The 23,049-nt window shown below is 37.6% G+C and overlaps 1 protein-coding gene across 1 annotated transcript in view; it reads right to left on the bottom strand.

Moving 5' to 3' along the window:
• NAA16 (N(alpha)-acetyltransferase 16, NatA auxiliary subunit) overlaps positions 1 to 23,049 on the bottom strand; it is a 68,475-nt gene that overhangs the window by 12,753 nt on the left and 32,673 nt on the right. Inside the window, exon 9 of the mRNA XM_030448753.1 lies at positions 21,222 to 21,328. Within this exon, the coding sequence (XP_030304613.1) occupies positions 21,222 to 21,328 (107 nt within the window). The remainder of the gene's footprint in view (positions 1 to 21,221; positions 21,329 to 23,049) is intronic.

Below are 23,049 nucleotides of genomic sequence, written 5' to 3'. Positions count from 1 at the left end.
GCCAGGATCTGTTTATTTCATAACAAACTATTCCAATACAGGGCCCATGGCTTACAAGTGCCATGCAGTATGTTTCTAAGCACTTCTAACCATACCTGCCATAAGCAGCAAGTAAGCAGCCTCTTAAGGAGACAAAAAGAATACTAAAGAAGGACAGAACTGTCATCTCTGCATACCCAAAACAGAGAAGGGACTTGTTTAAGACCTCATACTAAGTATAGCAGCATAATGGCTGCATTCCACAAAAACGGTGAAAGATGGGAAAAACCTAAAGTTTCAACAGTTTGAAGTAAGATGATCAAACCTTTAAAAATAAAAAGTTGGTTGCAAGAGTAAAATAAAAACTATCATGGAAACACAGCAAGATTTAAAGCAGAATCTGACAAAACAGAACTTCAGTTCTAGCTACACTCTGGGAGAGGAGTGGAAGGGAATAAACTTTGTTCTAGAAGATCAGAGTATACAATTTTAAGGATACTACTTTAACCTGATTCAACACAACAGGCAAAGAATGCCAAATGTTTTATATCACAGAAAGCAAAGAAGGTGATGTGCCAAAGCCATATGCAGCCAGTGTAAATGTCTTCAAGGTGTAATAAAAAGTATAAATGCACGCACACATTTTAGAAAGCTCTGGGTAAGTCTCGTAAAAATTCTCTGGTAGGAAAATCTCAAAAAGAATAAAATATTAGGCTTCAAATAACTACAAAATTATAAGGGGGTTTCAAGAAGTTCACAAGTAGACAAAGGTAAATAAATACATTAAAAGCTGTTCTCTGGCCTCGGACAACCATTTACCAAAATAAGCCTTCAACAACTGCAGAGAACCCTTCCAGATTCTCTTCTCTAAAATGAGTTTAAATGCAGAAACAAGTATCTGCTCTAGGTGGAAGGCTTGCAGTGTATGTGTGCAACAGAATTAAGTGTTTTTATCTTGCTGCTGTTCACTGCATCTTCAAAGTATTCCCCAAATTACTGTCACCTGGCTTTTAGTGAACTCCAATTCCCTCACCAGCCAGCTTTGTTAGACTGCAAGTGAGAAGTGTGTAAAGGGAGAAAGACCCCTTCATTTCATTAACCCACACACCCTGCCACCACAAAACTCCACACAATTACTACACATTTTGAGCATGGCTTCACAGATGGACAAAGACCACACCACCACCACCACAAAAACCCAGTGCACACTCTGCAAGCCACACGTGCCTGGTTCCTGTTTTGGGTACAAGATTACAAGCGATTTACACCTTGCTCCACCTCAGCAGAGAGATGCCCAGTTACTGGTTCCACATCAGGGGAAGGTGGCAGAGGACAGACCTAGGGCAGTGAAGCAGTAAAAAAGCCTCTCTTCTAGCAGGAGGGTCTTCAATCAGCTTACAGCAACAGTGAAATCAAATCCTCTGATCTTGAGGTGATGGAGAAGACTGTATTTTAAAAGACACTTGATGCAAGGTGGTGAGATATGTATGTGTGGTACTACTACAGTTTACTCCCCACAAACACACGTTAATATTCTGGCTTTTGAGCTAGATAAACGTGTGGTGGGAAAATGAACTGTGCTAGGCGTGGTGGGATTCTCAGTTGTCCACTAAAGGAAACCTCGGAGATAGAATCGGCCTGCTGTACAGCACAGATTATATAAAAAAATCATATATAGGAAAAATTACTGACCCAAGGGACACGGGATGAAATGTGGTATACATGTGGAACTGAAAATATAAAATATGTCTCTTGAATCAGTTTTTCCTTTTCGTTCACCCGGCTTGTAATTACCATATATTTACCTCAATGTATGCCTGACAGACACCTAGAAGATAAAGGTTACTTATCAGGTCGCCCAAACCTAGCAGGGTTCCAGGAAACAAAGATTAAAAATGACTCATCCCAGGAAGCCTGGAGATTTGTATGTATCAGGGCCATCTTGAATGAAGTGAACCCCCTTTCTTTTTGGGGGATAAATAACCCTAGGAAAAGACGGGAAACGAGGCTTCTTCGTCCAGACGCTTCCCCAGCTCGTCACCAGGAGCAGCCCCAGCCCGAGGCCAGGCCCCGCGCATGGTGACAATTTCTCTCTTTTGTTCTCCCTTTTCTACTCTTAACAACTCTTTAGTTAAGGTAATTACTTTATACAAAAGGCCTTGTTTCTAGTAAACCGGCTTTCCCTGTTCTTTAGAAATAAACCCTAGTAACTAATTTTAAATCCAACAGTCTGGTTACTTCTTAATTCAAGCGTCGTCTCTGAGTAGTGGCTGAGTTATCCTCATAATCAATATATAAAATAATAAGCGGATCGCGACAACACTAAATTCCTCCATATTCGGAACACTGCAGTGATTTTGGCTCCTCCAGGCCAAGCAACTACACTGGAATTGCTATTCTGAAAGCTAATTTTAACAACACATTTGGAAACAAGCATTCATTGAAAGCAACAGCTACAAAAGGAATGCAACTCAAGTAGTTACATTATTGCAGGCATTCTTGATGAAAACAACAGAGTTTTGTCTCTTACCACCGCTAAGAATATTTTTCCTCCTTTTTAATGCTTAAGTTTCAGCCTCTTGCTAGTAATTTAGGAAAATAATTCCAGGTTTTGTGCTGCTTCAGGGAGCAAATGATATAGAAACCATAGAAATATGAACCCTTTTCCTGCTGTATCCATACCAACTGCAAATTTAGTAGTAAAATCTGTGCCTCAGACTTATTACAATCTATTATTTTGACAAAGAATTCACAACTTGCATCTTAAAGGCTATAATATTTTACTATTTCTAAATACTACAGCATTCTTCATAAAGACCATTTCACAATTTCTAAAAAATCAAGATGAGGTATCTGGAAATACCATGATACTGACCATGAATTATTTTCAAACAATATTATTCTAGGAAAAAAGTTTCATTTATTCTCTTGCCATGGATCTGAAAAAGCTTAAGGTATTACAGAATTGTGCCTAAAGTCATCAAGCAATCTCAGATTTTGTTACAAGAAGAATGGAGCCAACACCAGTTTCAGAAGCCTCTTAAATAATCAAAATTCAAACCTCAAACCTTTTCATAGGCCACTATCTACAGATCTTGATTGCAAGAACAATGAGCTAAGAAGTAAGAATCCAAGCAGGAGGAAATGGGCTTCAGCCTTTCCTATGAGCACAAAGGAAATGCTTGTTCCTCCTCATACTTCATGTTAAAATAAAAATTTCATGTGCTCACAAAACAGTAACAATTTCAGGCATTGGAATGGGCTGCCCAGGGAAGTAGTGGATTTTCCATCCCTGGAGATATTTAAAAAGAGACTGGATGTGGCACTCAGTGCCATGGTCTGGTAACTGCAGAGGTAGTGGATCAAGGGTTGGACTCGATGATCTCTGAGGTCCCTTCCAACCCAGCCAATTCTATGATTCTATGATTCTAGTCAAGAGTAATAACCCTGAAAGTTAAAAAGTTAAGAACCCATCTTTCACACTCTGTGCAGCTTGAAACAAAGACTCCACGAGGCCATAATGGTCTTTTTCCATTCCTGTGCAGTTTGTCTGCACTGGAAAGGATGGTTTCAAAACTGAACTTGGAGTAAATACCTTAAATTGAGTATTTGAGAGATACCATCTGAGACCGGAATAAACTCAATATATACACATCTTCATTTCTTTTTAAATTGTAAGCAACAAGAACACAATTCACTTAAACACCAATTCTGAATTACTTTTTCCTGCGAGCATTGGTTTTTATGTAACTGCTTACACGGAGAAATATTCTGTGTCCTCTTTCATAAGGGCCAGACTAAGGGAAAACTACTGTTTTCTAGACAAATTGCTGATGGCTACAGAGTTCTTTTATTGTCACAGCAATTAGGGTGGCACCTAGGGGCCAGTCACTAAATGCAAATCCATGCTGCACACTATGCCAGGTACCTGCCTGACACCTGCCACAGAAATCTTTTAGATAAAGAACAGAATAAACCCATCAAAGATAAGAACAATAGCATGGGGACTGAAATTAGGATGTTCAGTATGTCCTAGTTAGATTTCTTTCTTTCCTTTTTATACTCCATGCAGGAGGTAAGCTGAAGAAAAGAAGTAAGCAATAAAAGCAAAGAAAAGCAACACGGAAAGGTTTTTAAGGAACATACATGAAGGTGGGGTGAGATTTATAATGGAAGCTGATGAAACCAAGAGCCCACTAGCACAAAGGAGGGATGCAATTTTTCAAAATAAAAGGCTCAAACTCTCTTATTAATTACTGTGGAAGTTAAATCACTGCAGTTTGGCATAAGATTTTACAATAGACTACTACTTCAATGACAACCTTCAAAACACTAATAGTGTATTTTCTTCTGTAATGAAACCACTACAAGGAAAGTGTTCTGAAATAGCAATACTCATCCTATGGAAGTATTGTAATGTACTTAAAAAGTGGTCAGACTTCAACAGCCTCTCTTTACTAAAGGGTTCTTTTTGTAAATTATGAATCACAATCACTACATTTAAGTATTTTTTCAGATGCTGCCACTATAAAACCACTAAGATGTCACCAGCACTTCCAGTGCACAAACAGGTTAAAAGCTACTGTATGGACTTTCAGAAGGTACCCATATGTTTAGCACCTGGCACAGGTTTGAGTTCCTACCTTTTGACTTCCTGAGAATATGTTTAATATTATCTGCACTGTTCTCAAGGGCAAACAGCACTAACATCTAAGTTTGAATACTGCTAGTGAAATATAAAGCTTTAACATGCATCTATATAAAGCTGCTCAAACAAGAAAATATGCTGCTAAACTATAGATATAGATGCAAAGGTCCTCTCAGGTTAAAATTTAATTATGTGTTACTTCAATAACAAATCCTAGAAATACATCTGAAATAATCTGAAATAATCATCTGAAATAATCTGAAATAATCTGAAATAATCATCTGAAATAATCTGAAAAAATCTGGTGCTGTTACTGAAGAGATTTAACTTTAAAACAATTCATACATACTTATACACAAGATGTGGGCAAAAAGTGTATTATCTTGCCTTGAACTCCATCAGCAATGAAAAGGAGACAAAAACAATGAGGAAGAGTATAAACACAGCAGACAGGAACTAGATCACACACTACTTGGCACAAATAGATGCAGTGACATGTGAACACAAGTATGTCCCATCATCATCATACATCACATTAGGAGGCTGAACACTTTAACTGTTTCCTTATGGAATCCCTAATAATCGTTCACACCAGAAGCCAGAAGGTTTGGGGGGTTTTGGTTGTTTGTTTTATTTTGTTTGGGATTTTTTTGTTTTGTTTTTTGTTTTGTAGAATTAAAACTTTTCAAAGACTTAACTATTCACACACTGTAGATAGAATAATTTTAATTACTCAATTACTAACAAAGAGGATTACTACAAAAAGTTGGTTCCTTGCTTTTCTTTTGATGCCACCCTGTCCACATCACTCTAAACAGAACCTTCCCCAAGCTTAATACCAAGACAAAGCTCTGATACTACAATAGTACAAATAAGAACATCTTTTGAAATAATATTTCTTCAAGAATTCTGTTTCCAAACTCCCTTTGCTCACAGAGGCACCTTCACAGCCTCCCTGAAAAGTGTTACTTGATTGCTTGTGATGGATGAGACAGACACCTTACAAAAAGCTTGTACCCACTCCTCCAGGTGCCTACAGACACTGTACAGGAGGATCCTGGTTCAGATCCAATTAACTTCAGCCCACATGGTAAATTCACAACCTGAAGTCCTCACCTCTACAAATGCAGATGCTTAGATGTGAGCTTTCAGGCCTGAACCACGTTTATGAATGGTAGCAGAGGCACAATGCTGATTTATCTATTGTATCTAGCACAGCCTGATTATATGATTAACAGTAGTTCAGCTCTGGACACTCTGACCATACCTTTCTGGATGGAAGTACTGATGGAAAACAAACTTGAAATAAAGAAGCTGCCAACAGACTCAGGAAAAAAACCCTCAATTAATCAAAATTCAATTAATCACATCAGGGAAAAAAGGGTAAGGGGAAAAGGGCAGCTACACATTAGAAAAAATGTTTTACTATAGCCTAATAAAGACAAGAAACATCATCTACAGCCAAGAGGTGATTGGCATGAATTGAGATGAGCTTTTTATTGAGGCAGCAGAGAACAGAAGCCAAGCACGTGTGCCAGCTGGAACACTTCCACTGCACAAAAGGTCTGAGTTCAGGCTCTTCCACTACATCCACCAAAGAAGGTGCACAAAGGCAGCCACCTAGAGAAGTTCCATTTCCTATAGCTTACTATAAATGTAACTAAAATACCCAACATAAAAACATTTATGAGGTTACACAGTTCAAAGAACCAAAAACCTTCACTGGCAAGACTCACACTTGATTTCAGTACCATGGTCTGTCACAGACCAACATTTCTGTGTGTGGTGGCTCAGCAGAAATAATTCTCAGGAATTTCTAAGAGCTGCCAGCTTATAAAGACTGACTCGCCACAAAACACAAACTCTGCAGTACTGTATTTAAAACAAAAAGAATAAAAAGAATGAGAACAAACCAAACCAAACCCTGACTTGATTCCACAGCCCAACAATTAATAACCCTTGAAAGTTAGAAAAAAAACTTTGTTCCCTGACCACCCAAGAAATCAGATACATGTTTGGTAAGAAGCACAGAAAGTAGCTTTCTATTAGATACATTGTCTTAGAGCTTGATCTACACACTAAGGAAGCTGACAGATTTTGGTTTTTTGTTTATTTTCAGAGAAAGAGATACAAGACCATTTAGATTTTTCTTCACACTAAGTTCCTTACAAATAAACACCTCCACCAATGACTTGTAATCACTTTCAAATATGAAACACGTCTAACACAGTGTCAAATATACACAGAAAACAAAATTTGCTAGAAACCAAGCCAAGCTAAAGCTTCTTTTTGCCCTGGATTGGCTGCGGATGTGAGTTTGCATGTAATCTGTACACATGTGGCTGGATAAATCAAATCCTACTCTGATTTAGCATCTCAAGGTAGTACTAACTTGCTATATAAGTAAAGATTACTGGTGCTGTCCATGGCTGCTACCAATGGTAACAGCTACTCCTGAAATAAAACAAATAAAACAATATACTTTTTTCCAATGCCACCAATGAACAGACCATCTACTAAACTCCAGGAAAAAAGCCTCCTCCATTTATGTCAGTTTAGTTTGGATCTTTTATTCAGCAAGTGACTTGTAACATGGTATTTTGCACACCAGCTTGACTGAAAGGACATTATTTCTTTTTTTTTTTAGGGTGTGCTATGTATAAACAGAAGTCTATAGTACAAGTAGCACTTGAACAAACATTGCTAGGATTTGTAATTTTGACTGAACCATGCAGCATTCCTAGCCACAACTGACTGCATTAACCAGTTTTTGTCCAGTCCAACATCTGCACTAGATACACACTGTGTCCCATATGTACATCAAGCCAAAGCTTGCACTCACAAGTTACTTTTTTGTGGAGAAAACTGGAGGAAAGCTGCTCAGTACACCAGCTTTGGAGAGAAGAGACTACTCAAGCAGAATGGCAAACAAGTCACAGGAACAACATTCTCATTCTTGAGGAATTTACTACTGCTTTGGAAAGGTGTAGTACGTGTGTGTTTACACACTGGAAGTACAACTGCAGCACAAGCCCCCTGGAGCCCTGCAACAGTATTAGAAGTACAAGACCTGTCTCATGTTAAATAAAACAGTAGTGCAACTATAAACATAAGAGCCAGTCATGAATTTTAAGTGTTCCAAATTTAACACGTTCACTATCAAAACAGCTCCTTAAAAGTTATTTTAAAAGCAATACTCCTTGAACATCTTTATAAACTGTTGAGACATCTATTTGGGATGGAAAAATGTAGGACTCAACCAGCCCTGGAAACAAGGTTTTAGGCTCTAAGATTACTGAGAACTGTCAGAATGCCTCAACTATTTTCCATAAAATACAGCACCTTTCCATTCAGAAAATAATAAAAGTATAGAGTAATTAATTATTCAAATTCAACTATAGGCCCAGCTACATTACCACAGTATAATGTTTAGCTTCCCTCCAAAACTGAAGGAAACTTCAGTGAAAACAGTACCTATAGTGGCAGCAAATACACTGCCTATTGTAAAGATACTGAAGACTTTGAAGTACAAACATCAGTGTTCAGCTGTATCAAACATTAACTGATTTGACTATGATGTTCTTATCATATTTCTACAAAGGCTTTTTTGGAAGTGAAAGCTAACAAAGAGTAGCAGTTTACAAAACTGTCAATGACAAGTTACACAATTTATTAAACTTTTTATGCAGGATCCTAGAGTTCAGTAGGAACACCACAGTCAGTACAGACTCACTGTCCCAGGAAAAATCTCCCACAGTGCTCAAGCTTTAAAGTGTACGACACAAAATTAAAATAAAAACCTAGGGACCACACAAATGATTATTAAAGGTTTGGTTTTTAAGTGTCTTTTCTGATTTTACACTCCCAAGCACTGACCTTTCACTGCATTTTCAAAGTACATTGCAGAAATTTAAGATACCAGTTTACTACAGAAGTCAGCATATAATTTAGAGAAATCTTATTCGTCTGCTAGTTCCAATGACAGACCTCTGGAAAAAGCACATTACCTGAATGTAGTAGACATCTTTCATCTATGAATTAGCCCAAAAGGATAAATGGCCTATTACTGCTCCTCAGACAGCTACAGACATGACAGAGCCCTATGAAACACTCCTACAGCTAGACAGCAATAAGCTGGAAAATTGTGCTAGGAAAACACTTTGTATGGAGGTCTTGAAGATCTGAAGTTCACCCATGCTTTTAAAATTTACCCCACGCAAATTAATCTACGTTTAAAATAGTGAACTGACATCTTACTGACGTGGGCACAGTACAGAAGAAACAGTATTAAAATTCAAAAATGACTTACAAGCTCAGGCTTACTGTTCTAACAGCAATCACGCCTGAATTACACTAAAGACAAGGTACAAAGCAAGGAGCTGCTGTAAAGTTACAGAAACAGATACCAAACAACATGATACAAACTATTTTGTCATACATTTCTTCCTGAAGAGCACCTGCCTTATTTAATGTTCATCCCAGAGAGTGAATGGAATGGGAAAGTAAATGGGATAACGTTTCCTGAAAGTACTGACACCCACAAAACAGACTTTTTGCTTCCATTTTCATATTGCTTTGAAACATCCAGAACCAGATTTTCTAACATGCTGAGCTCTCCACATCAACAGAGGTCAGTGAATGCTTCTCCAGATAAGCATTGCTGAAACAGTAACTTCTGGGCTATGGGATCTATGTCTGCAGAATTCAGCCTTAACATCTCTTACTGCACATTTTAAATGGGTGAAATATGGACAATACTCCTAGTCGAGATTATTAACTTGGGAGATGTGACATAAGCCACAACTTAGGAGAAAACTGCCAAACAAAAAATCTGCATTAAACCACAGCATGTAAAAATGAATTAAAAAAATAGTATTCTTCATTTTAGAGCACTTTACATTCCTGTTTTAATATTACTCTTAATGACCCATTTGCAAAACTCTTGACACAATGGAATAAGTTAACAACAGTACAAGTTGTTCCTGAAAGTTCCAAGGCACTCATTGGAACAAAAACTTGGGAGAAAAATTTGTTCTAAGATTTCACTGTGATCGTCACATAACTAATGTCATGAGCAACTTGGTTTTTTGAAAGCTTTTGGACAAATCTGGAGACTGAACAAAAGAAAGGAAATAATTTGTATGACCAGAGCATCTGGAGCAACTATGAACAGCAACGCTGAAAGAATTTATTGTGGATCTTCAGATGGATATTGGGAAGCAGTTATTCCCAATACAAACCACAAACACACACAAAATCCCCTCTGAGATAAAGTAGTTTCTAAGTCATTTGCTACACCTTTCAGCTCTTGGCTTATACTTGACTTTAGGAACCCAAATTGTCAGCTATCAACATGTTTTACACTACCCATTTGCATTACACAGCTGAAACATCCCATCTGGATAGTGCCTACAATGACGTTTCTCATCTTTTTCCTTCCTTCACTTATTCTAAAACTTCCTTACTGCTCCTTAAGATACAATTGCAAGGCAGAAATGCTATCATTTGCTAGAAATGTACCAGTTGTAAACCAGATCCTGAGCAAGTCCACTTACCAGATTTCCCCTCCTGGAATTTTAACTCAGAAACACTGCTTTCTAGCACTTTAACTGGTAAGAGTCAGTATTAACAAAAGGCTGTCCTTGGTTGATCTTAGAAGTATTTCTTCTTAAAATGTAGAGATTCAAAGTGGAACGTATGCTTTTCTCTTCCCAATATAATCCACCAGCAGTTCACAGAGGGCATCTCACTACAAAAACAGTTGCAACTTGCTTTAAATTCCCTTAGCTTTACACATAAAGGAGGGAAAAATGCCTTCTTTCCTGAAAAGGTTAAAGAAAGATCTTCACTGGAGACAGCCTACCTTCCTGTGTAGACAGTCTTACACCTTTTTTTGAGACTGTTGTTTCTGATGTTTCTTCCAGCCAGACATTTTCTCTCATCCAGCATTTCCTCACAGTTTCCATGTACTTAGTTACTCAGAAAAAGGGCACATGTGCACTAATGTCGAGCTTCAATGGAATCAACCAACGCACCTGCAACACAATCGACGCAAACCTTGATGTTGACTAATTGCAGATCTTCACTCCTGGGATTTTGCTCTCATGGAATATAGAACTCAGCATGTACGAGGAACCAGAGTATTTCTGAATATTGCTCAAGTAAGAAGAGATTTTTATGGGGGAAAGTGAGGTTAGCATTTCAAGATCCCTCTCTTGAGAGCAACAAGCAACGCTGCTCACTTATTCCCATGACATCTGGACAGCAGCTTACAGAAAATGAACATTACTATATCCCATGCAGTTGCTTATACTTCAGATTATCAGCTTCCAGCAGAAACATTTTGCCAAGAGCCACAGCTTCTTCCCAAGAGAACACGTGCTGTGTTAACTGTGAATTTTATTCAAGTACAAACATATCAACATGATAAATGTAGTTCAAATAGCCAGCTATACTTGCTATTTAGAAACTGCAGTCTGATAAAAAGAACTTAGTATCTGTGCTATGTAACAGGCTTTTTAAAATAAAGGCTTAGCACTAGAGAAAACTTACAGAAAATTATTACTAGTTACTGATACCTATTTTTTAACAGTAGCAAACTTCAGAAAATAAAGCATGAAGCAAGTAACAAAAACTATAATCTCTGGTAGCAGGAGAGGAAGAGTTGAATAGCTAGACATGAAGTGTCCTAGAACAGAAATACAGACTAAAACACCCATATAAAAGTATTTCATGTACGCACAGACTGCATTGTGTTGAGACATTTTCCCTTGTAAATGCTCCACGTTTTTACCAAGTAAATAGAACCTATGCAGTTACATTTCAAAACCTTTCATTCACATAGCAGTACATTAAGTGGTTGTTCCAAAAAGCTCCACAGATCATGAAAATTAAACTTTTAATACTGTTTTAGAAGTACCAATAGTAAGTAAAGAACTGCATTTATATTCACTTTGAAAAAAAGTCCTGTTTTGTTTAGGTAATATTTCAAAGTTCTAAAGGAAAGCAGGATATTTTGTTAAACACCCCAAAACACAAACCCACATATTCCATTATTTAGTAAGTGTAAAGCTGCCTTTTTATTATAGCCTACTCTTCTAGCCTTTCACATATATTACTTGCTTAGAATTCTCATTTTAGTTGGTCACCTAGAATTTTCTTCTTAGTCTATGGTTAAAAGCAAGAAAGATGACAAATTCACTTTCAAATGAATTGGTGATGTAGTAATGTTTTATGTCAAGATTAAGAAAATCAAATTAATAAATCTCCAAAGGCAGTATGAGAAGTACATGTTTTATTAGAGGCTAGCCTTCAGTAAAATAAATGGCTTTCTTCCAGAAATAACTACAGTTCTTCAAAACACACTATCAACATGGGCTTCACTACATGCAATACCTCTTGTGGCACATGAATTTTTATCTAAATCACACAGGTGGATTTTTCAAATGACAGCTGGTGCTTATTATTTTTATGTTTAACCCAAGCATCTTTTAAGAGGTTGCCACAACAGAAATCATTTGTAGAACAGCTGAACTTTTAGCTAAGTAACACAATATAACAAAAATGAGTGCAAAGTTAAAGCTGTATAGATTACAGATTCAGAAACTGATCTTCAAATACTTATGTTGTTCCCTCAGCAAAAGTGGCAACCGGAGGACAAGGGTGTAATGGACAAGTGGACATATTAACCACTCTGTCCACAAGTCATGGCCCTTAAATAATTCATTTTGAAATTCATTTGGTCTCTTTTGCCAGACAATTTTCAACAAGACAAGAGGGCATGGTCTTAAGTTGTTCCAGGGGAGGTTTAGCTTGGATATTAGAAAGAATTTCTTTACCGAGAGGGTGATCAGGCATTGGAATGGGCTGCCCAGGGAAGTAGTGGATTCTCCATCCCTGGAGATATTTAAAAAGAGACTGGATGTGGCACTCAGTGCCATGGGCTGGTAACTGCAGCGGCAGTGGATCAAGGGTTGGACTTGATGATCTCTGAGGTCCCTTCCAACCCAGCCAATTCTATGATTCTATGAAATGCACGACACAAAGACTTGAGTTCCCTGAGCAGCAGCATCTGCTGGGTGTGATACAGTTGTGTGTTTGTTAGTCTTTCCTGCAACACACAGAGCATAGAAGGACTGTGATCTTTTTCAGTGCAACTTGCACCAATTAAAACTCCAAGATGAAGATGACAGCTCAAAGGACTTGCATTACCACCTCTCATAGAGTAGGCTATTTTAGGGCAGAAGGTCTTTTCTCTTAAATATATGCCACCACAGCTGTCACTGGAGAGTCTGGTAAGGCAAATAGGTACTTAGGATACTGAGCATAAGTAAAGGTCATTGAAAATCCAAGTACTTTTTCAAAATGCAGCACTTCATTTAGCCACTGAAAGCTGACAAGCATTAAAGACAACAACTCCACTGACAGCACTCTTAACAGTTCCACATTAACACGAGAAGTCCAAGAGCAGGAGCAAAGCATGCCCTGACCCCACCAATGCATCACAGCAATAGTCCCTGCAGCACATTACAAATGAGAGCAGCTTTGCTGGGTCAAACCATCTCCATCAACAGGCAACTACTCAAGGGGAATGTGAAATGTGTGACCTGAGAAATAACCTAGACACAACCATGACTTCACTAGAATTTTACCAGTGTCTCTTCCTCCACCTTTCCTTTACCAACTAGAAAAAAGCAAATTCAGTTTCAGTGAACAACTACCTCAACAGCTTAGCCAAGTGATTGCTGATTTGTTTAAAATAAGAAGTTTAAAATAGCCTTTATACTGCTCTCTTTACTTGAGACTACAAGCAGCAGACCACTGACAAAACACCAAATGCACAATTATTACATCCCCTATTAGAATTTATGCTGTGGAATAATTTGCACAGAAATAAAAAGGGACCCCATATGTGGCACTTTGAGAGCTCCAAAAAGAACACTGGAGGGAGGACTGCACTGAAACCATTACTAGATCCCATCACGTTTACAGAAAGAACCTTCAGCCTAACCCCATTTTACTCTTAAATAAACAACCTGCTCATTTGAAATGCACCTACCCTGAAGAAGCAATTACAGATGCTTCACTTGACATATGGTGAGCATGTACACAGATTTAACCTCCAACGATGCAAGTCAGCAGCTATTCACCTGTGTGTGAAGTTATTCCATTTCTAAAAGGCAGATTCTGTGACAAGTGCCTGCTTTTCCCTTTGTCAATCGCCTGTGAAGGGAGAGGTAAGAAATTCTAGGAACTAATTAGGAAGGCTATGCAGGCAAAAAGATAAAAATCACAAAAAGATTTCCTGAATTCACATGTTCCTGCCTCAAGCTCCCACCTAACACTGATTCCAGGAGCCCAGCCTGGACTTTTCCAGAGCCTTGGTGCTGACATAAGCATTACTGAGAGGAAGAGGTGAGGAAGAAACATGGTATCACTTTTGGATATAGTTGTGTATACATAATTTTCCTTTTCATCACTACTGTTTCATTAAAGCTGTGTAGTTTAAATTTCCACCCCACCTCCCTTATTCTCTCTTTCTTTTCTCTATAGGGAAGAGGGGGCTACTAGAGAGAAGGTGTAAGTTGTTTAATTACCATCCTAGTGCTAAACCATGACAGAACCTTAAAATGCTTCTATACACAGGCATGTCCATCCACCATGCCATCCTGCACTGTCTGCTATAGGATCTTAGTGGTGCCAGGCTTCAACAAAATGCATGTCCCAGTGCTGAAGCAGACTAGCTTGCTGGCTAGCAAGTCAATGGCTACAAGCTGATCCTAAACTTGAGGGTGAAAGCCAGTAAGAAAATACTATGATAACCATCAGGGTTGGAAAAGATGTCTCTTGGCTGCCACTGTACAACAGGGTCAGCTGAAGCAGGTTACTCATGGCCATGCCCTGCCACATTCTGACTGTCTCCAAGGATGATGACTCCACTACCTCTCTGAACAACCAGTTCCTGTCTTTGACAACCCCCAAAATAAACATCCTATATTGCTTATTTTGCACAGATAAGTCTTTTGTATGTTAAATTGTGCTCATACCATCTAGCCTGTACACTGGGCACCACTGAGAAGCATCTTGTTGTTTTTCTACTCTTACTTTCAGATATTTATACATGTAAAAACCCAACCTGAGCCTTCACTACTCTAGGTTAAACAACCATGGTACTCAGCCTCTCCTCCTATGTCAGACACTCTACTCCAGAACTAGACATACTCTAGGTATGTCTCACCAGGGTTGAGGAGAGAAGGATCACCTCCCTCAAATACCTGATGGTGCTTTTTCCTAATGGAGCCCAAGATGCTGTTGGCCTTCTTTACTGCAGGGCACACTGCTGGTTCATGTTCAATTTGATGTTTACCAGAACCCCCCAGTCCTTTTCTGCAACACTGCTTTCTAGCTGATCAGTCCTCAGCCTACACTAGAGCTTGGGGATTCTCCTCCTCAGGTACAGGACCTGTTACTTCCCTGAGTTAAACAACCTTTCAGCCCATCTCTCCAGCCCATCAAGATCCATCTGAATGACAGCACAATCTTCTGGTGCACCAACCACTCCTCCCAATTTCATATCATCTTTAAGCTTGCTGAAGGTTTTGACCAAGTAATTCATGAAGATGTTACATATACTGGTATTAATTGTCTGTGGAAGCTGAACTTCATGCTGCTGATCGCAACACTGAGCCTGGCAGTTCTGTCAGGTCTTATTCCATCTTACTGTCTAAATTGTACTTAATCAGCTTGCCCATTAAAGGAAACAGTGGCAGAAGTCCCTCAGAAATTGTGGATGAATCCCATCAGGTTCAATGAGCACATGCATGTCCATCTGTTTCAGAGTTCTATAACCTGATTCTTCTCTACCAAGACATATGGAGTTAAGAAAGCAATGAAAGTGACAACCACAGGCCCTCAAAAAACCCCAGAAGTTGTTTACATCATCTGCTGCCTTGGTATACTGACCTTGCCATTTTTATCAGCAACTCTCAGAACCCTTTAAGAAGATCTACAACAAGTACTGAGCTAGAAACACCAGTCTCATTGGGAAAGATTAAAAGAACCACTATCACAAAAGGTGCTTTGAATTTCTCTGTACTCCACCTCATGGAGAGGTTTGAAGTGGTTTGTGTTTTTTTTAGCACAACAGTGGAAGTTGTTTATGAAGTCACTGACATTTGTTACCTTCTGCTTTTCCTTCATACTTAACAGGACTCCACTCTTGGGCTTGTATAATAAGACACAAGCATCAAGACAGCAGTAAGGGCACCAACTAGGTGGTCAGCTGAGCAATCCAATGCTATTTTGTTGCACAGACAATTGCAGAACATAGGTAGATGCCTTGGAGTCCTCTTTCTGGTGTAGGAAGAGTCCTATGAGAAACATTAATACCTAGACAGGAAAAAAAATGTCACTATATCCAATGTCTGTCTTGGTGCTGGTGGATAAAGGCAGATGCAGGTTGAGAAGGAAAAAAAATGAGCTTACTAAGTACCTGCTTGGGACGTGTTTTCCTCCCAGAAAGACTGGGGATCTCCTGCATCTGCAAATTAAACTGTGAATTTATTGTCACCAGCACCATGATGGTGCTTAGCACAGACTACCTTCCCATTCTGGGTAAACCTTCCCCCAGAATTCTTCCATTTTGTGATAGAAAGTAGCCAAATAAATGTAACAGAGGGGGAATAACAATCCCAGAAAGAATCAAACATGGAGTGAACCTCAGAAGTTTTGAGGAGTAGTAAGACATTCCTGGGGAATCCTTCTCAGTGTCTTGAACAATAACCAGAACTAAGAGAGTTTGCTTCAAAAGGAACTGTACAAAGAGGCACAGGCTGAGAAGGTGACTGAAGTCACAGCTAAGGCAGGTGTTTATTGCAGAATCTCTGTAATAATTCCGTATTCTAAAAGCTATTTTAAAATATCAGATATTGTTGGAGAACCACAAGTTGCTGGCATTTAACACATGAAGCAACATTCAACAAATCTATTAATAAAGCTTCAAGTCTACATTCATATATTTCCCATCTTAGTTTCTTCCTTTGATTTAGCAGCCATATATTAATGGAGATAACTAATCAAAATTTGATTAATGCAAATTACAGCATCTTGAGATTGAATTTTCTATTTTTGACAGAACACAGCATAGTGCTTCGGAATGACAGATAGTAACTACCTAAAAATCTTGATAATTTTGTGGTGTTTATTTTTTTATCCATACTTTGGGAAAATTATTTTTCACAATGCCCAACTGATGAAATCACTACCAACTCAATCTGAAGATGCACATGTACAACAACAACTTATGCAGTAAAGTGGGTGACCTTCATTTTCTGAAGAGATACATCGTTTTTGCAGTTTGCTTGTGACTGTTTTGCTACATGGCAAAACAGTTTCCTGGCACTTGTTCTATATTAGAGTACATTTGAACTATATTTAGAGCTTTGCTAGCTCTTCTGGCAACCCAGAAGTTAGCTAATTAACACAAAGTCAAAACCACTCTCCTTCTAAGACCCAACAAGTTCAGCTGAGGAAAATAAATAGAGCTCAGAATGCAGGTCAGTTCCTTTACACTAGTAACCTGTATAGGAAGGGCTCATATATAGGGTTTAGCTCTAGTTTAGATCAGCCAATTCCTTTTCCTTTCTCCAACCCCAGGAGGTAAATGATCAGGCATTGGAATGGGCTGCCCAGGGAAGTAGTAGATTCTCCATCCCTGGAGATATTTAAAAAGAGACTGGATGTGGCACACGGTGCCATGGGCTGGTAACTGCAGCGGTAGTGGATAAAGGGTTGGACTTGATGATCTCTGAGGTCCCTTCAACCCAGCCAATTCTATGATTCTAAATAGAAGCTGTACAGTGAATTTTTGCATTTTTGAGTTTTGCCTTAAGTAACAATACTCACTTCATCATGATACCAAGAGTCTTCACATTTAAAAAGCAGACAACTACAATTACACCATTCCCTGTAAGCTGCCATATTACGTCCAGAATGAAGATATGGCCAATTTCTTCACAACTTACAGTGGCTACTTCAAAGAAGAATGCTGAAACAAACACAGGTGATGAGCACTGTTCTTGTGACTTATTTTTTCGTAAGGTAAGAACAAAGACATCAAGACAGTGTTTCATGAAGTTCTCTAGTACGTTGTAGGTAGAAAGTGATCTCAGAGTGACAGCTATGATATACCACTGAATATAACCATACAGTAAGTATTACTAACTTGTTTTGAGACACTATGGAAAATACAGTAAGACTGTCTGACAGCCTCTATTAGCCTCTAATTGACCTTTTCTTCAGTTGGAGACAGAATCCACCTGTGTACCAATGCAGAAAGTTAGGAATTGATTAGCTGCCCTTTGTCCATTATTTCCTCTTGCTGTTCAACACCTCAATTTTTTTTTCCTTATTTCATTAGGAGTGATTTTATGCTACAGCATGGTATAGAAGTGTACTCAGGATACTGAAAGCTGGCATAATTTTTTTAATGATACTGCATTTTATCAAATTTATATCACAGTTTCTGTGCATAAGACAATTGTTAGCTCTATTCAAGCTTTTCACCCTTCACTCTCTACTATTTGTATCTTCTCTAGTCTAGGTGGCTTACAAAGAGGAAGAAATAATCAAAGGACAGTTCACATGCTACTTATGAGAGCAGCATAACAGCAAACAACCCTTTAAAGATCACAACTTCAACTGAAGAACTTCAAAGGATTAAGTAATTTCTTGGGTAACTCTCTTCTAAAAACTTGAGAAAAATGACACAGGTTACTGCTTTGCAAGCAGTGAAGGACCACAGAATCTGTAATTGGATCTTGTTACAGAAGCCTGTACAGTAAACTACAGTGAAGCAAGCTTAGCACTCTCTCCCTGCCCCTTCCAACTTCCAGAGCTATTTTCAAGTCCGCCCTAAGTAACTCTGAAACAATTATCTCAAATCTCAGGGGGCTCACAACTCACTCCTGGGAAGTAACAAACAATATTGCTGACTAAGTGATGAAACCTCCAGCTAACCTGCTTATCCTTGGTTTCACCATACCACCTCTATCACACCTTCTCAAGTTCCCATGTTTCAAAGAGTTAGCAAATTTTGAACAGCTTCCTTTTTAATCCAGTTGTCAAGTAAAACTCTGGACATCGCAAACCGAACAAGGCCAACATGTACAGGATTTTTTCTGCTCCAGAATTTTAGGGAAAACTGATTGCATAGCTAAGTACATCATAACTCATTAGAGACTTACTTATTAAGAGAGATTTTAACCTCCGAAGTGTTCTTCCTGTGTAGGAAACCACACATGGTGGGCGAGCTGAGAAGTTCACTGTGTCCACTGACTTAAATTCACATGCCTGAATCTGTAACTTGATTTCTTGACTGTTAAAAGCATATTCTAGAGAATGTGGGAGATAAAGAACTGAAAGTCTTTGAAATATGAACACACATACACCTGCCTAAATTAATTCCCCTACACCAAACAGAAGAGCCAAGAAACCAGAATTAAAGATTACTACACTTCAGTCATCTTTTTATTGGATTGACAACTGCAGTCATGCCCCATTTTTTTTTAAAAAAAAAGAACTATACTTTTTGATTTAATCAAATACCCTGAAAATTATTATCTGAAAGCAGGAATGTACAGGAGCACAATAAACCCTTCATAAGATCTGCAAAGATTATTCTGTTTTTTACCTATTCCTGGAAAAGTTGAAAAAGCAAAAAGACTACATTATCTGTTTTCAGGATCCTTTATTTAGGCACAGCTTATTGATCTTTGAGGTCTCAGTATTTCAAACAAATTCAGTCAAATACTGGACACACTTCTACACTCCTTAAGACTACCCAATGTAACAATAATGTAAAAATGGAACCAGAGAGGAATTTTGTCAAACAATTCTCAGAATAAAAATGAAAAAAGATAAAATAAAAAATAAATTAATATTTGCAAACCTGTAAATTATAAAGTACTCCAGCTTACTCTCAGTAGGTTTCACTACTCATCTGTTGAGCAATTTCCCTTTGAACTGCCTAACTGCTTAAATGTATAACTGCATTTATCAAATTCACCACTGGTAAATGAATGGTGACATACTAAAATGCTGTTGGTTGATCATAAAACAGTGCTGAACACCCCCTAAATAAACCAAAATTCAGAATTTTTCTCATCTTATTTTCTGATGCTACTTCTACAAATACAGCAAATGTGGTTTAGATATTCATCAGTATCTGTACTGCAACACAAAGCACACCTATGTTACATTAAAAGGCAATGAAGTGAAACACAAAAGAGACTCTCTCTTAAGAGGGGAAGAAAAAGAAAGAGAAGGAAAACACTTTCACAGACATATTTGGAACCTATGAGGCTCTAGATTTTAATCTTAATTACTAGTTAACATGAAGCTGGCAGATCTAAGCAGCACTGATTTGATACAAAGATGATAAATAGCAGCAAGACACCTTTCTGGGTAAGTCTGCCCCAAAACATGATATTCATCTTTTTCGCCCACCATGTCAAAAACAAATTAGCACTAAAATCTTTTTCACAAGACAAATGAGGTTTTGCATCTTTAAACCTGCAGATACTCATATATGAAACAGAAGTAAAACTTTCAGAGCACCAACTCCACTTCTATCTGGGTAGTCAGTGCATCATTTTGAAAATTTCAATGTTTTTGAAACTTTATATTGAAAAGTTTGCATTAGCAACATGCACTGCAGAAGAGGTCGTGCTATACATGATACCAGAATTTACTAAAACTATGTCAACCATGCAGACACAGTACAGAGCACATTCTCCAGTGAAACTGTATCAAATATTTCCTATGAGGACAACTAAAAACTCAGAATAATTTTAGTTTTAGTTCAATTCAGCCACTGCTGGCTGAAAAGCTGCACCATGTTTTTACAAACTCATGATTGCATTACAATATTCAGGTTTTATTATTTGCAGCAAAGACAGCAACATATGAACAGACTGGCCTTTATTTTATTTTCTACATTTTAATAACACACCTTAGGTCAAAAATTTGTTTTTACTACAGCTTACTCCAAAAGTTAGAACAAAGAACTACATGTGTAACAACATCTCTAATATGATGCAATTTTGCCAGAACTGTGTTTATAAAGTGCAGAACTTATAAAGTTTTAGCCAGTGACTGAAACAGGAAACAAGCCTCTGTGTAAATACCAATTTATTCATGTACTCATGCATTTTAGAAATGTACGTAGAACAATACCCATCTGTGTGATATTTAAAAATTATGACTTCTGGTGACATCATAAACCATAAGCTGAAAGAATCCCGACACACTTGCACTCAAAATACACAAAAATAAAGTTATTGGTTATCTTTGAATTTAAGGACTTCGGTGCATTCCACACCCAGGTGACTTTTTGACCTCAACTGTCTACAGAAGTGAAGCTTCACACATATTAAGCATCACCAACTGATTACTCACATGACAAAATAGCATATCAAGGAGAAAAATGTTCAGCATGTTATTGGCAAGCTACAGGAAAGTCTTATAAAAACAGATAATCTATTTGAAATTCAATATAGAAGACTTCATTAAAACCAAATAAATACTAAATTTTTACCTTTTCTGGATTGTAATATAAAGATTTCAAAGTGGTAAACAAGGGTGGGCAGCCTTTACTGAAGTTAACCCTCAGGAACTTATCCATTAGTTCTCTAAATTTTTCACCTAGAAACAAAAGTGTATTTGGTTATATGTCAGTGATTGCAAGTGTTGTATAAATATAAGCACTAATTGCTGTGCAACTCTGGATAACTTAGAAACTTCAATTAAGGGGTTTGATCTCTACTGCTATTAAAGAATAAGACACTAATATGCTCAGGATAAAAAAAAATATAAAAATCCCAGAGTAAAATGGGTGAATTGCTAGTGTTTAACAGATTGCAGATGAAGGCTTGGTAACAAACAGTCCTCAAACCTGTAAAAACTATTAAAAAAAGAGAAATTAAGTGCTGGCTATGGACAATGCAGCAAGGGCTATTTAAACAAACACTGGAAAAATTATAGTGGTAAGAATAACTAAACACTTGAGTGGATTACCTTGGAGATACTGTAAAAGCTCCATCATCAGAATTTTTTATGATTAAGTTAAAAAAATGTGTACTAGAAATAGCACAGATACAAATAATCCTACTTTGAAGGATGGATGAAATGAACCCTCTACCTCTCTTTTAAGTTTTACTTTTTAGGAGTCAGACATGACTTCCAATAATGAGTGTTTCTGGAATCAGAAACAAAATAGAATGAGTTTCAGAAGGCTAAGCACCAGAGTGTCTTTATCAAAGTATACTGGCAGAAAGCTAAAAATCTGATTTAATAATATTTTTAGGTAGAAACTACAGTACTTGCAGTATGCTATCTTTGAGAAATGTAGTTTAAAAAAAAAAAAAAAGATATCTAGTCAGGAAAACAGATAATTTTCATGTTCTTATTCCTATGATAAAAAGTAGTTGTGTTTTCATTTGTTTTTTATTAGTTTAGCTTTAAATTTCTTTATTATTTTTGTTTGGGTTTTGTTGGGTTTTTTTTATTTGCACAGGGGTGGAGTTGCTACATTTCACTATCTACTCTGCTACGAATTTCTCTAAGCAGTTAAGTAGCACACTACACAGAATGCTAACACATACACATAAAACTGTTGAAATAAACTTGAATTCATTACCAATGCATTAACAAATTTGATGAAGAGTGTTTTAAAGATATTTGTATTTAATTTTAATTTTAAAGATATTTGTATTTAATTCCCACCAAATCTCAGTTGTTCTACACTTACTTTACAGTTACTGAGTCTGAAAGGACTAATAAAAGCATTTCATGTTTCTCCCTTTCTTTACTAAAACAAACTGCTGTATATAGAAGCTCTTGTCATCTTGGATGGGGATCCATAACTAGATGATAAGCACATGCTTTGTTACAGGCTGATTAAATAAATCTCGTTTTCTTGCACTACAAGAAACTCCACTGTACAACAAAAAAAATCCCTCTCAGTTTCATTTTTTTCTTGACCTATTTTAATTTACACTGCTGATGAAAGAATTCTAACTCACAATTTAAGTTCCCATTAAGTAAATAATTATTTACTGACAGAACAGCTTTAAAACAAAGCCTAAAATGCAAAACAAACTTAAGCACCTCCTTATGACATGAAGCCAAGCTCAAAATTTAGTCTGAGGCACAGAAGAGATCTGACCACCAGGACACTGAATCTACAGCAGCATAAACAAACCTAAAACTGGATGGCCAGACTCCAACCCCACCCCATGCCTTCATCAGTCTGAAAATTAATTTTAGCCTTCTTCCATAAAGGAGGTTTCCAGCTGGATCAAGGAGCTGCCCTGTAGCAAATACAATATTTTTAAAATACAATGGTCTGGGTTTGCCTTTTAATT

This window comes from Calypte anna, chromosome 1, assembly GCF_003957555.1.
Source record: "Calypte anna isolate BGI_N300 chromosome 1, bCalAnn1_v1.p, whole genome shotgun sequence".
NCBI lineage: Eukaryota > Metazoa > Chordata > Aves > Apodiformes > Trochilidae > Calypte > Calypte anna.
Note: the sequence above shows the minus strand (reverse complement) of the source record. Positions and strands in the feature narration are given on the sequence as shown.